Below are 15,764 nucleotides of genomic sequence, written 5' to 3' on the forward strand. Positions count from 1 at the left end.
GTGGAAAAGACATTTTCCTGCCATGTGTTGCTCATCTATAATTTAAGCCAGTGCTTGCATAAATGCAGCTATGATATGCACATGATGGTGGTGGTGATTTATGATGGCGTCTTTCAAAGTAAGTAAAACATATATGGCAAGATTAAACAAAGGCAAGATAATAAGAATAAAAAATCTGAATAGAGACTTAAGAGATGGCGATAAAAGAATTGGTGGTACCAAGGTCTCGTTCTGTAATTTTGAACAGATTATTCAGGTTTAAGGCCTTTAATTCTTTTCTGTACTTTGTTAGTTATAGTTATTGGTAACAGATTAGTAGTGGCTGTATGATTCTGTACAGATGTAGAAGGACTAGGCCCTGTTTGCCAATGCCTAAAAGCAACTTTGAATACAATTGACAAGCTACAGACTGCTTCACGGAGTTGAGGAAGCCTGGGATGTCAGGTGTGACACTTCAAATGCATCGGTCCAGTTTCCTATGAAGTGCGTAAACTTGCTTGCTCGAGTGCACAGTGACTGTGTCTAGCTCATGGGTCTTTGTGTAGATGGTACATTTGGATACACACCTGCCTCTGTATAACTTAAAGAGTATGAGGTGTCTGTTGCTGAAGAGATGTTTGAGCCAGCTTGAGTCACCTCATATAATGTGACAGGTTTATATTTTTGGAAACTCATAGCAAGTGCAGAGGGAAGAATTATTGTTGGTTATTGGGAACACCATTCTTAGATATGTAATGGAAGTCCCTCAGGAGCACAGCAGTCATGAAGTGTGTTTTATTGGGAGGAAGGTTTCCACCAGAGTTGGAGAGGAGGCTATATTGGCCACTATTCAGTGCACAATGTGTGGTCATTTGCGAGTCATGGTTTATGTCAGCCCTGGTGACCCCTCTCACTTTGGTTCAGATGCCATCTTCAGTTCCTTTTGTTGGCTGACTGAAATGGTGGAAGCACAACGTGCCATTTGTAGCGTTGTTCCCAGAACTGACTGGAGTCCTGTGATTTGGTGTACAGTGAGATGTTGAAACCAGAAGTACTGCTAATTCAGTAATGCATCTGGATGTAGACTCACTGACATGTGCTGTCAGGCAGAAAACTAATGGGTTCCCCTGAACATGTCAGATGTGTACTACTTACAGACGGGTAGCATATATGTTTGATCTGTAAAGATATCCTTGCAGATCAGACTGAGAAAATGTAAACCTGGTATTGGTTATCTGTTTGAGTATTTAACCATTTTCATTTATAGTAATAGCAATAATTTCTACAAATTGCTTGGAAGGCCAAGCTGGATGAATCAAAAAATTATTAGCAACAAAATCTTTCAAAAAGTCTGTATGATATTGATGATGAATTTATTCCCATAAGAAACTGTCACACGTAATGAGCTAAATACCAGTTTAAAACATGAGATAGTCTGGCTAGAGGTGTGCATGCAAGGTGATCCAAAAATAACTTGTTTTATTGGCTACCAGTGTCAAAAATCAAAGTAGCATTTCTGGGTAAGTTTGGAGAAAGCAATTTTAATTTCTTTATCATGTTATACTAATAGGATGAGATCTCAGCAGCAATTACCTGTTAACTAAGCATCTAGATCAGATCATTGTGGTTATCAGTATCACATCAAAATAACCAGTGTTTTGTGCCAGCTGTTTGGTCCCTTTAATCAGAAACTTTATTTGTGACTGCTTGCCACACCTAACTCAAATTTATTGCTTACTAAAGTTATTTTATATTTAGGTATTCTGTGTGTCAAACAGAGCATATCAATTCAATGGAAGGTGACAACAGATATATAGAAAACTTTGTTGGAGTAGTGCAGCAAGATGGCACAGAGGTGCAGTGTGACCACACCAGATGGCACTGGTAATATGTGTGCGTAAGGAAGGCACATACGGGAAGATGTGGACTGACAAATATAGAGAGAAAAAAACAGATTTAGATGATGAGACGGTGATAAAGAATAGACAGCATGAGGCATAGTATGGAAGGGAATCAAGTGATGTTATAAATACGTAATGGAAAATCCTTCCTGGTATATAAATAACTTGAGGAGTAAAGGTAAACATTAACCAAATAGTTGAGATGCCGAGTCATTAGTGGGCACATAGATGAGACAGAGAATGTTGCTACCTGTTGGACAAATCCTCCTTCAGAGCAATAGAGTACACACACACACACACACACACACATGTAGGTGTTTGGATTTCTGTTTGTGACCAAAACAGAGCTCACTGGTGTAGTGTTCCTATCTCGTGTACCTGCTGCTTGTCACTCCCAGCTGTCAGCCTTTATTCCCTAACCAACCCACTCACTCCCTGCCAACTGTCTGCTGTTGCCCACGTCACATGACACAATCCCTGACTGCAATGCAGCTGCTGTGCCAGCGCAATATAGTTAGTACATTGCATCCGAACTGGTGTGTTTTGTACTCTATAGCTATGAAGAAAGCTTCATCCAAAAGCTAGCATCATTATCAGTCTTGTGTATCTGATTAGTTGTTGTCTGTACTCCTTAAATTATTTATATTTCAGAAAGGACTTTCCATTATCGTGTGTAAGCTAGGCTACAGTAATGATACCTTATTTCAGCAGACCTGTTTCTTTTTGTTGCATTCACTTAGTTTATTTCGTTTGGAAAATCATATTGCTATTATTTATTTTTTATTTGTACATCAGTACCCCTTATAGTCTACTCCAGAATGGAATTTACACACTGGTTTGCTCTATTACTTTTTCAGAAACAACTTTCCTGCTTTCACTGTGTTAGAAACTGAAAAAGCTATACTGTTTCTTCAATCACTTTTAGTTTTTGCCATTTACTCAATTCAGCTACTTAGTAGAGTACCTATTTATTTTTACTTTTCTTGTGCTAAACAGAGCAAACTTTTTTATTTTACTTTATTTTATTTTATTTGCAGAGTCCCACTTTATGTGGGTGTTCTAATAACAGTTGTTGACACATTTACTTTTTTGCTGCTCGACAAGTATGGACTTCGCAAACTAGAGATGCTCTTTGGTTTTTTAATTTCTGTTATGGCTGTTACCTTTGGTTATGAGGTAAGATACCAAATTCATTTGTTTTATGCTTGTGCACATGTTTGTAAATATTTTTTTGTCTTTACTGTCTTTTTTATGTTGTGAAAAGAGCAACAACAGAAGTATTTTGGTATTTGTTATGAATGGCAATGAAATGTGGATCTTGAAGTTGTCTTCTCCACTGTAACTCCATCATCCCCCCCCCCCCCCCCCCACACACACACACACACTCTTAATACTCTTTCAAAACCTTCCACTGATCGAAAGTCCTCACTACACTCTAAAATCAGCCACTAATATTGCTGTCTCTTGTTGTCTATTTCTGGTGGATACCACAATCTTGATAAATTTGAAGAATGACGCAGTGAAAATGGTGATGTTCGTTACAATAATTGTATGTGCCATCTCTTTGAAACTTTATCTGTATCACTGAATACAGTTGTACAGACAACAAACAATGAAGTGTGTATCATAAATATGTTCGTAATATCTCCCTACTGGTCCCACATAAGCCACAAATTACCAAAAACTTGCATTTTTGCTGACCTGTAATAGCCTAGTTGACATACTTGAAATTTATAACAGAAAAATCTCCACTGTTATCAAATTGCATTACATTCTTTTATTTACATTTCTTATTGAATCGTGGATCATGTACAATCTCTTTGTTTAACTCCAACTAAGTATATATTCAAAATAGTCATCTTTAATGAAAAAGGGAAAGAAGGTGGTGTGTATCCTGCGAAAGCTGCAGGAATGTTCACATTTGTTGAACACTGGTCTTGTAACTGGAATCTGTATGGTCAGGTAGTGCCTTTGATGTATATTTCATTGTTCTAGTGTAAGGAAGTGCCCACTTCTATCAAATCGGGGAAAAGTTTTGCGATAGCAAATTTCAAGCGATTTCTCCCTGTGTTACAGTCAACAATTCCTAGTCTGTTTTGTATATGAAGGGATAGTACAGAGTTACTTTAATTATACCTCACAAGTATTTGTATTCTCTTCCACATAAGTTTGTTTTATTGAGTAGGCGATTAAAACAATATTACAAATATCTGTCTCACATATAAGCAGTGATTGAGGATTTATTGCAAAGACATGACCAACAGGTTCTGGAAAAGTAGAGATGACTTCTTTGTTAAATTTTTACTTTTGAACTTTTTCTCTCGGCACTTTGTGTTAAATATGAATTGTATGCTGTTCTCTTAATCTCTTTCCTGTATCATAATAATTAATTAATAATATGATCCTGGAAAGTCTTCGCTGGAATACAAATGCTGGGAGGAGTAAAGGTAACCACTCACCATATGTTTCAGGTATGGAGTGGCAGAAAAGCACATAAATAAGAGTGAATTCATAGTTAAGCTTTCTGACAATGGTCTTCTTCAGACGTATCAGGCAACAACAACACACACACACACACACACACACACACACACACACACACACACACTCACTCTACACATGCATTGAAATATTTTCTTGGTGCTCTGAGGTACCACTTTCTCAGGCTTACCTGAGCAGCCAAAAGTTAAATCATTGCATTACACTGCCTGACCAAAAAAGTGATGCACCTAAAAGACACAGTCAGATGTCAGTGTAACTTTGTATGCATACATACCGTGAGCAGGTGGAATGGCCAGTGGCAGCAGGTGATCATGTGCTAATGTGCTACAGCACACTGGGAGTATCACACTAAAATTATACCAGTCCTATTTGAATGTGAGCTGCAAATTGTACTAAAATAATGCCACTTCCCTCTGAATGTGTGATGGTATGCAAACGAAATGGATGAAAACATGTTTTGTAGCACTCTCTCCACGATAACTAGAAACCAGTAACCAGTGTCAGCTGGTGACATGACGGTCAGCCATGCTATGATCAACTCTGAGAAGGCACTCAGCTGTAATGCTTTTATCTTAATGCGAGTTGTGTAAAGTGTTATTTATACCTGGCAGTGTATGCAGACAATGTAGTGCTTTTCCATGTTAGTTTTACAGGTACTTGACAATGACAAGTAGATGATCTGCTAAAGGCTCCATTTTCTGGTATATCTATGGAGGATAAACTGTGACTTAAAGAGTTATTAGATCTACTACAAATGTATACAGGGTGTCCCATTTATCTTGACCACCCTAAATAACTGTTTGTCCAGATGCAAATTACAAAATGTTTCAAGCTAATGTTCTTTAGCCATCAGGGGGGTCAGCATGATTGCCTTTGTTGTAGCTTTGTTTTTTACAAAGATATGAACAGCGGTATGACTTTTTCAAATGGCACCCTATATTTTTTATTTGGTAATTCATTTCCTCTCCTAAAGACCTATTCAAAAATGTATCACTGTGTACCCTTCACTGAAACACAACGTTATTAATTACATAACACAACATTGACATGATGATCCCAGCACTTAGTGCAGGTACTCGGGGTAATGGAAGACATCCAAGTGCTGACATTGACAGAGGACAAATGTAAACATAAGTAGAATGCACACCTGTCATTCCGTCACATCAACCATCGTCAGTTGAAGAGTTGTGCGAGTAGAATGTACACGAACGAAGAGAAGGTAGAAATACTACTCATCTATGGGGAATATAAGTTAGCAGAACAGTAATTGCAATACTGTTTTCTTATGTATGGGTACATTTAGTACAGTAGTTTAGTCCTTTTAAATACTGTTGTGTAGAGTAGGCAGTTGTTGAAGGTAGGCGAAATGCTACGCAGGCAGCGGAACTGTACGGAGAGTGATATCCTGACAAGAACCCACCTTCTCGACAGATGTTTTCTTGTCTTGTTGTGACCCTTCAGGAAACAGGAAGTTTCAGCCCACGAGAACGCAGTCGTCGTAGCACTCACAGACGAAGCTGCCGAAGATACTGTTCTCGCTTCCGTTGCTATGAATCCACATGCAAGCACACAACAGTTTGAACACAAGATTGGCATTCCTAAAACCATTGTAAATCGTATTCTTACACATCACTGGTTCCATCCTTACCATGTACACCTACATCAAGAATTGAATGGGAATGATTTACAGAATTTTGTACAGTTCTGTCAGTGGGCACAGCAGCAAATCCGCACCAACCCGAACTTCTTCTCCAGTGTTCTATTTACTGATGAATGTTCCTTCTCGAACAAAGGACAGGTAAATACAAGGAACATGCATTATTGATCCAGTGACAAACCACGATAGCTTAGACAGGTCAGTGGAGAGTTAACGTCTGGTGTGGGATGCTTATTGGCCATTATTTCATCAATAGTAGTCTAAATGGCACAACGTATGCCAACTTCCTCAGATGAATTCTTCTTCCTCTTCTGGATGAAGTGTTGCTAAGAACCAGAATGCTTATGTGATATCAACATGATGGATGTCCAGCACATAATGCCGTGTGTGCATGTCGTGTTCTGAACCAAAGGTATCCTGCCAGATGGATTGGTCGCGGAGGAACAGTTACTTGACCTGCTAGGTCTCCTGATTTAAATCCTCTGGACTTTTTTCTTTGGGGATGCATTAAAGACATTGTCCATCACGATATTCCAACAACTCCACAGGACATGCAGGAACATATCATGATTGCTTGTCATTCTCTCCAGCAGGCAACACTGGAAGCAGTAAATAATTCTTTCATTCAATGAGTGCACCAGTGTATCGGTGTCCAGGGTCACCACTTGGAGCACCTTTGAATGTTCTACTCCTGAGCAATGGTACAGGAGAGCCAAAGTCAATTTTGTGTTATGTTTTTACTTGGTTTTTGTTTGTTTTCTGACAGCTCCATCAAATGGACGAGATTGTGATCCTGGGCTCAAAGTCAATGTTGTGTTATGTAATTAATAATGTTGTGTTTCAGTGAATGGTAGTCCGCCCCCAGTAGCTGAGTGGTCAGCGCGACAGAATGTCAATCCTAAGGGCCCGGGTTCGATTCCCGGCTGGGTCGGAGATTTTCTCCGCTCAGGGACTGGTTGTTGTGTTGTCCTAATCATCATCATTTCATCCCCATCGACGCCGAAGTGGCGTCAAATAGAAAGACTTGCACCCAGCAAATGGTCTACCCGGTGGGAGGCCCTAGTCACACGACATTTAGTAGTGAATGGTACACTGTGATACATTTTGAATAGGACTTTAGGAGAGTAAATGAATTACCGAATAAAAAATACAGTGTGCCATTTAAAAAAGTCATACCACTGTTCATGTCTTTGTAAAAAAACAAAGATACAATGAAGGCAATCATGCTAATTGATGTCCCCCTGATGGCTAAAGAACATTTGTTTGAAACATTTTGTAATTGGCATCTGGACAAACAGTTATTTAGGGCGGTCAAGATAAATGGGACACCCTGTATATGGCAACAGGAGGGCTAGAATATTTCATCTGAGGGGAAAGGGTAAAATGCACTCTAAAGATCTGTATGAGGGATATTTGAGTAGCAGTCCACGTATTATTGTGGTAGCCCCATGGTCAAGCACACAGACTTGCAATTCATCAGCTCGGGTCCAATTCCCACTGTTAAGTCACTTTTTGTTCTGTTCCTAACAATGTTAAACAATTGATTATAAAATTTATATATTTTTAAGTAGTTCAGTTCATATAGCTATATTTAGTTACAATTATTACCCTTGTAAATCTGAATGTTATAGGTGGTGATAAAAAAGTGCTTTTCATGTTTGTTATTCAGGAACAGTGATGCATGGGCACAGGGGCAGTGAGAGATCTAGGTCATATAAATGCATTACTAAAAAAACCATAGCTGAAATCTGAAACATGTAAACAGCATATTGAATCTTAGTGCATTAGGTAAAGCTAATGTCACAACGGTATTAAGTGTCACCCACTGTGACAACGTAGTGAAACACAATCTATTTATTTTTGTAATATTGTACCCTAATTGTAAAATTCTATGTGAGCCGTCACTGGGAATGGCCACCAGGGAGCATTAGTGTTGTTACCAGGCCTGGTAGAGTATATGAGGGGCATGAATTGTTGAGTGATCACTTTGAAGGACACTGAGAAGCCATGTTCTCTTGTGAGACAGAGCTATCGTCACCTTACAGACTTTGGAAGGGGCCTCATTGTGTGTCTCTGTTTAGCCAGCTGGTCGAATTATGCAATATCCAGATTTGTGGGGCATTTGGATGTGACAGTGACCTGATGTTGGACTACATGGGAATGTGAGGGCAGGCATACTTGTCACTTGTCATAACCCCTTACAACTTGTACAAACAGCTGCATTTGAAATGGTGCTGTGACTGGGAAGCATGGACTGCTGTTGACTGGTGTCACATTCTGTTCAGCGATGAATCACAGTTCTGTACTACCTCATGTAACCATCATTGGCAAGTATGGTGGTAACCATGACAGAGGTCCCATTCTTCTAATTTTTTGGAGAGACACAGTGTTGTTACTCTTGGTGACTTGATGTGGGGAGCCGTTGGATATGACTTCAGGTCACAGCTGGTAGTGATTGAGGGAACTCCGATGGTACCATGGACATCCTATGTACTCGTGCACTACCTCTCATGCAAGTGTCATGCTGCCATTTTTCCCATCTGTCTCCATAGAACATGTTTGGGACCATCCTGGATGTTAACACCAGCCGATTGCTAGTATCCAGGATATTAAGGACCAGTTACAACAGTTGTGGATCATCTCTTCTCTAGAGAGCATACAACAGTTTCTTCCCCTTATTGGAAGCTTTCCATATTGTCTGAATGCTTTTCAGGTCAAGTTTCTGGATCCAAACACATTTACTGATGTCACATCATTACCTCATCCTCTAAAACAGAGGAAAGAAATCACCATAATCCAGCACATATCGTGAAATTCAGTGTCACAACATTTATTTGTAATCACTATTTTCTGAACAAAAATAAATGCTTTCATGTTCTCATCACAGCTCACTACAGTTTAAACTCTCTCTTTTTTTTAGCTGATTGTGTACTTTTGATATATCTCATATAGTTTTTTGTAACTGATTATGTAGTTTAACTGTGCTGCCTCTTAGATGCAGTAAGTGCCTGGCGGAAATACTTCTTACCGATATGGGCGATTTTCTGCCATGTCTGATTCATGTTTGGAGTCGAGAGAGAATTACTAACTTTATGTACACTCCTGAGTTTCTTTCCTCTTATTCTCATGATCTCCATGTGAGATATGTGATAGAGGCAGTGGATATCGCACATTAAACTTTCAGTTTCCATATAATTGACTTACAAAGTTGACTTACAGATCAGGGTAAGACGAGGACATAATACCTCCAGTAAGGGTAAGCCTAGTTAATCACTCTACACCTCAAAACAAACATCAGGTTGAAGATTAATTTATTTTACTTTTTATGCATTTAAAACAAGTATAGACTATCGCTGCAGCATTCGTGAACAGGTAGCATTTATTGCTTTGGAAAATGATAAATATGATTGTTATGTTTGTAAATTAGTAAAAATTTGAATGTATTCTGAGTACCAATATTTTGTATAGATGCTTTTAATTGTGTCATAATTCCTGTATGCTTAGGCAACTGTATGAAGATGATGAAATTCAGCAGGTGTATCATTATATGATTTGACAGAATGTTGAAACACTTTTGTTCAACTAGAACACACATTTATTTTTTTACTACGTATGTAGGAAAACAGTATTGATTTATGTGTTGCTGTTGATATCCCTTCTGTGCTTGTAATGGTGGCTTTTTGTTTTAGTATGTTGTTGTGGCACCTGATCAAGGGGAAGTTGTGAAAGGTCTGTTTTTTCCATGGTGCTCAAACTGTGACAGCACAGCATTACTCCAAGCAGTTGGGATTGTTGGAGCAGTCATTATGCCACATAACCTGTACCTGCATTCAGCATTAGTCAAGGTTTGTTTGAATTGTGTATAACACTTGATAGTGCACTTTTAAAATGACTGATTTGTTATTTCTATAAATGTTACTTAAAATGACTGTACAATTAAGTAGTGTTTTTAAACATTTAAGTAGCAGAAATAGTATTTTCATTGTTGTTCATTTTTTAGTCTCGAGAAGTCGACCGAAGGAAGCCAGAGAAAGTCCGTGAAGCAAATAAATACTTCTTCATCGAAGCTTGCATTGCATTGTTTGTGAGTTTCATCATCAACATTTTTGTGGTTTCAGTATTTGCAAAAGGATTGTATATGAAAACGAATGAAGCTGTGGTAAGTTATGTAGTTACAAGTGCATGAATTGAACTTAGTGTTTAAATATACCTGCAAGAGAGTATTATACATAAATATTGTGTGTGTGTATGTATATTTTGAGCTATTTAATAACTTTGGATCATGATGAAATATCCGATATCAGTAAGAAATAGTCCCTAAATGAATAAATAAATCAAATAAAATCATTGTTTTGTGCCTTCATCAATTTCTTCTGCTGGACTGTGAGAATTCTGGTTTGCGTAGAAAATGACAGCCTGTTACATGCTCGTAGGATCTGTGTAGTATTGCCTTGAAAGATTCACACTTACAAATATTTTGTGTTGCTATACCCTGTGTTCTAAAGGTTTTGTGTGTGTGTGTGTGTGTGTGTGTGTGTGTGTGTGTGTGTGTGTCCACTAGTAAATAAACACCCATGAGTTGTTTGCAGGAGCTACTTCTGCAAGTTCTTTCATGAGGAAATACCCCTAAACAGTCAACTTCTACAAGTTTCATCAACTTTCTCAAGTAGCCACTACAGTTTAGTGGAAACAGTTTCTTGCATCTTGCTGCAAAAACTTACTGAACTTGCCAGTTGCTGGAAGTTATTAGCAAGTTTGCAGAAGTTTTTTTATGTTTAATACTGGTACGAAAATGTCAGGGTCGAAAAGGAGAATGTGCAGAGAGGGATGGGTCAAAACAAATGTTCTATTGGGACCCCTAAACATATTTAATTGGCCACCACAGTCAAGGAAGCACAAAACGAATTAACCTATTACTTTATAAATACTTTGGGGGCAAAGGGAACCACACACCTAAAAGCATAGGTATTGAGTCACAAAAAAGACAGAAATATTGCTAGCTTTCAGAATTAATCCCTTCGTGAGCTAGAGTAAAAATACACACACAAACACAACCCCCCCCCCCCTCCACACACACCAGCATGCATGCCTGCCTGTATCCCCAGTGCTGACTGGGTGCACAGTGCCAAGAATGCAGTTTGGCATTGGACTAGGGTGGATGGGTAGAGGGAGAGAGAGGCAGCAAGAGTGGTTGGGTGGCGTGAGTAGCTGGAGGCTTGGAGGGAGGCAGCAATATTGCTCACTCGGAATGTAGGAGGGAGAGGTGACAGGTGCATGGGCTAGGCACGTGTAGCATGGGTGCCAGAGCTGATGGAAAGCAGCACACGATGAAGGTGACATAGATAAGTGAATTGCGAGGGGGTAATAGGACAGAGGAAGAGGATGCTGTTGTCTGGAGGGTGTGGGGTCAGCCAGTTAATGGAAATTGAGGCCAAGATTGTTCCAGGAGTAAAGGATGTGTTGCAGGATAACTCCCATTTGCGTACTTCAGAAAAACTAAAGCATGTTGTGCTTAGCTGCATGCTGTGCCACTAAGTAGTCTGTTTTGCTGTGTCCACAGTTTGGTGGTGGCTGTTCATTTTGGTTGCCACATCGACATAAAAAAACCGTGCAGTGATTGCAGCAGAGTTGGTGTATGACATGGCTGATTTCGCAGGTGGATATACTCTGATGGGGATAGGATAAGCCTGCAATAGGACTGGAGTAAGAAGTTCTGGGTGGGTGGATTGGGCAGGACTTACATCTGTGTCTTTCACAGGTATATGATCCCTGCAACCAAGCATTGGGAGGAAGAGTGGTATAGGGATGGACTAGTATGTTGTGTAGGTTAGATGGGCAATGGAACACCACTTCAGGAGGGGTGGGAAGAATCTTGTGTAGGATGCCCTCATTTCAGGGCATGATGATAGTCTTGGTGAAGGATATGGTTCAGTTTTCCAGTCCAGGTGATACTGGTTGATCAGGTGGCACTCCTTTGTAGTTGATTCTTGGGGGCGGTGGGTGGATTAGGGGTGTGTGAGGATATGGCATAGGAAGTCTGTTCGTGGACTAGGTTTGGGGGGGGGGGGGGGGGGGCGAGAGGGAGGGTGTCTTTGAAGACCCTAATGAGACCTCCTGCATACTGGGCAAAGGAGGAGTTCTCATCACTGTCAAAATGCAGGTATTGTTGGTGGTAAGTGGGTTTAAGGGTGTTCTATTACCTACACAACATCCTTGTTCATTGCTATGCCATTCCCACTCACAACCCCTTGTTGTAGGGATCATATCCTTGTGGAAGACGCAGATGTAAGACTTGCCAAATACACCCACCCAGCACTTCCTACCCCAGTCTTGTCACAGGCGTATCCTATCTCATCAGAGGCCAGACCACCTGTGAAACAAGCCATGCCATATACATTACTCTATTGCAATAACTGCACTGTTGAAAATCTGGGATGGAATAATGATAATATTATGACAAGGATAGATGGCTACTCACCATATAGCGAAGATGCTGAGTCACAGATAAGCATAACAGAAAGACTGTCAAGCTAGTAAGCTTTCAGCCAACCCCAAATATATATTGTGTTAAATTGGTGCAGGTACCCAGAATAATCTCTGACAACCCTCAGAATACAACAGTTTTCATGACTTTTCCACAGTGGAAAACACAGCAAAAACTTGCACACACTGCAAAATGCAATTAAACGGTCACTTTTTCGAAACCTTTTTTAATGCTCTCTCATTGTGAAAAAGACTGAAATTTGGCTCAAAGGTGCCTACGACCTTCCTTTATAATCGTGCAAAAGTGTGGCACCTTTCATCACCATTGGGTACGGAATTGCTTCGAACAGGAAAGTGTCGACATGTGCGAAAGAAAACTGGAGCCCAGAATTTGATGTGAGGTGTAAGGTGAGTTAACGATGCCACAATGGCACCAAATTTCATGATAATTCTGCTCATTTCCAGTGGCAGCTGTGGTTGTGTCACACAATGGGAAGGACATCACACTCCCCTCCCTTTTACCCACATTTCACCCTCTCTCTTGATCCCTCTGTGATGGAGGTCAGAACTGCAATGCCCAATGTTGAAGTCGCATGATTTTGCGTGGCCAAAGAAGACATTTCAGATAGACTGCTGTTCACAGCTGACATGAAAAGTTTTCAGGGGGTGGCATAGAGTGTGTCAATGAAACCACCACTTTCTTTAGGGACTTGATACCCACACATTTTGCTGTCAAAAATGACAGTCCACTGTGCGATGTGCAACAGGATGACATTCTCGACAACATTTGACACTGCTGACACCCCCCACTATGCGCTCTCTTTTGACATACTCGTGGGGTGGAGGGTACATGTGTAACATTGCCTGTTGCCACGTATGTTAATGAAACAGCAAAGGGTCCCTCTGAGATCCCCACCCCCACTAGCCCTGTTCGGCAACAGCCTCGGTGCCACCAATGCACCTTTATTGATCTTAGAAAACGGTCCTGTACTGAGAGAGTCAGTCACTGATTCCCAGGTGGCAGTGTGATAGGCAATCATTTCAACACATCTTAGCTGAGCCGCAATATATTACTAAACTAGTGCCTGCTGGTCGCATGCAAAATCTGATGGTGTCAAAAGGGATGCCTGCCATGCCAGTGCATAGGAATCAGTGAATGGCTCTTCTATGTAGGGACATTTTAAAGTGCCGAATAAAGGTGCACAGGTAGCACCGAGGGTGTTGCCATACTGGGGGACCCTAGAGTGACCCTTTGCCATTTTATTCTTGCATGTATCAGTATCACACTCCTCTTTGATCATGCCACAAGAAGGCTTGGAACAGGAGGGTTAAAAAAGCATAAACACCCTTTGCTGCTTTGGATCAAATTCAAATTTCGCGAAATCATTTTGAACGGTCCCTAGTACTTCCACTCTATACACCAGAGCAAAAAATTTGTCGTCATTCTAGACTCCCGATGGGGCCGATCACATTCGGTAGTGTTGCAGGCCCACAATGTCCTTAGATGAGGATTGTATCATCCAGGGTATGTCAGCAGTGTTAAAGGTTGCCAAGGATATTGCCCTATTGCTTATCTCACTGTGGAATGTGTGGGAATCGATACCCTAAGGGAAGGGGTGGTTTTTACCCTTTATGCCAACCTCTGAGGCCTTTTTGTATCGATTCTGAGCGACAGTGTGTGTGAAATGTTTATCTCGGTGACCTGTAAGGAAACTGTGTGGTTTCAACACTGAGTGTTACAGTTGTGAGCTCCATCACAGAGGCCTCGAGAGAAGTGGTGGAATATGAGAAACGGGTTTAATGACTTTCCCGTTGTCTGATACGTCCACGGTGGCCTCGAGCAGAATTGTCACGAAATTTGGTACCGATGTGACATTGTTAACCCACCTCGCACATCACAGAGTTCAAAGCACCTCCAAACATAAGCGTGATGTCACATGGTGCCACACTTTTTCACCATTACAGAGGAAGCGTCTAGGCAACTTAAGAGCTGAATTTCAAACGCCTCCATCTCAGTGGGAGATAATTACAGGGTTTCGAAAAAGTGACCTTCAGTTACATTGAATGGTGTATATAGTTCACTTAGTTGATTCTGTGGTGCTGTGTTCCACTTATGATGTTTTCTTTCTGTTTTATTGTTACTCAGTGGAATCCTATGTTTATTATTGTTTCTTGATTTCAGTTATAGTAGGTTAATTTAGATAATTAGCTTAATAACGTCCTCAGTTATGTAGTTGAAAATGTAACAAGAACCTGGGTCAAGGACACTACTTTTACTTAGGTGACTTGGTTCCTGGATGACTTTAATAATTGTTGTTGGCAGATTCTCAGTCTATTTAGTTGCAGTAGGGACTGTAGAGAATCTGTTTATGCTGAGAGGATCGTTGTGGTCTATTCACAGTAGTAAACAGTGTAACATGAGAAGGGATTTAGATTTCTAATTTAGATTGCAAAAGCTGTGAAGAAAATAGTGTGACAGATGAAACACTGCTGGTGCAACATTTTCCTCCCATAAACACTGATGTTGATGATGACCTTCCAGCTCAGAGACTGAGTGTCTCTTTAATCTGTAAGTGGTGTTCAAATCGTGGGTCACTTTATTCAAATCAGAAGGGGAATGTGGAGTTTGTCACCAGGCCAATTCCAGACACTTTAGACAAATAAAATCTATTCTTTGAAATTTTCCTCTTCTGTTGTATAATGAGCATGCAACGGAGTTGGCCATAGCTATAGGCACTGTTTACGTAGCTGACTGGTGTGTAGGGCACTTAGGATGAAACTAGCATGCAGATATATAAGTGGTACATTATTAATAGGAAGCAACAGAGGCACTCAGTGTACTCCGGAGGATACGTTACAGGAAAACAGTGTCTGTCACCTACTTTAATAATCCTGAGAGCCCTTCCAAAAACATATTACTTCTTTGAACACACACATCCTTTCCAGAGATTGTGAAATTTTTTGAGCAATTGTTCTCCCTGAGTAGCATCTATGAATTGTCTAGAAAGGGGAATAACAGAGAGCTGTAAGTCATGCAGAGACTGTAACTTATCTCCCAGTGTAAGTAGCAGTTGCTGAACATAATCCAGTGAGTGCAGTGGAGCAACATTCTGCATTACTGAGTGTGTAACAGATACCAAACAGGAATTTATTGAGTGCAGGTACAATGCATCGACACACAGTCCGGTTCATGCTGAATTCTCATGAGCAGTCAAAGGAAAAGGACTATTTGGAAACAAATT

At 40.3% G+C, this 15,764-nt stretch overlaps 1 protein-coding gene across 8 annotated transcripts in view; it reads left to right on the forward strand.

Moving 5' to 3' along the window:
• Positions 1 to 15,764, forward strand: part of LOC126184757 (protein Malvolio) — a 408,032-nt gene that overhangs the window by 317,636 nt on the left and 74,632 nt on the right. For all 8 annotated transcript variants that reach the window (XM_049927300.1, XM_049927302.1, XM_049927301.1 and 5 more), the window contains 3 exons: positions 2,918 to 3,056; positions 9,729 to 9,884; positions 10,040 to 10,198. In XM_049927300.1, coding sequence (XP_049783257.1) covers positions 2,918 to 3,056; positions 9,729 to 9,884; positions 10,040 to 10,198 — 454 coding nt within the window. The remainder of the gene's footprint in view (positions 1 to 2,917; positions 3,057 to 9,728; positions 9,885 to 10,039; positions 10,199 to 15,764) is intronic.

The sequence above is a fragment of the Schistocerca cancellata genome, chromosome 4 (genome assembly GCF_023864275.1).
Source record: "Schistocerca cancellata isolate TAMUIC-IGC-003103 chromosome 4, iqSchCanc2.1, whole genome shotgun sequence".
NCBI classification, from domain to species: domain Eukaryota; kingdom Metazoa; phylum Arthropoda; class Insecta; order Orthoptera; family Acrididae; genus Schistocerca; species Schistocerca cancellata.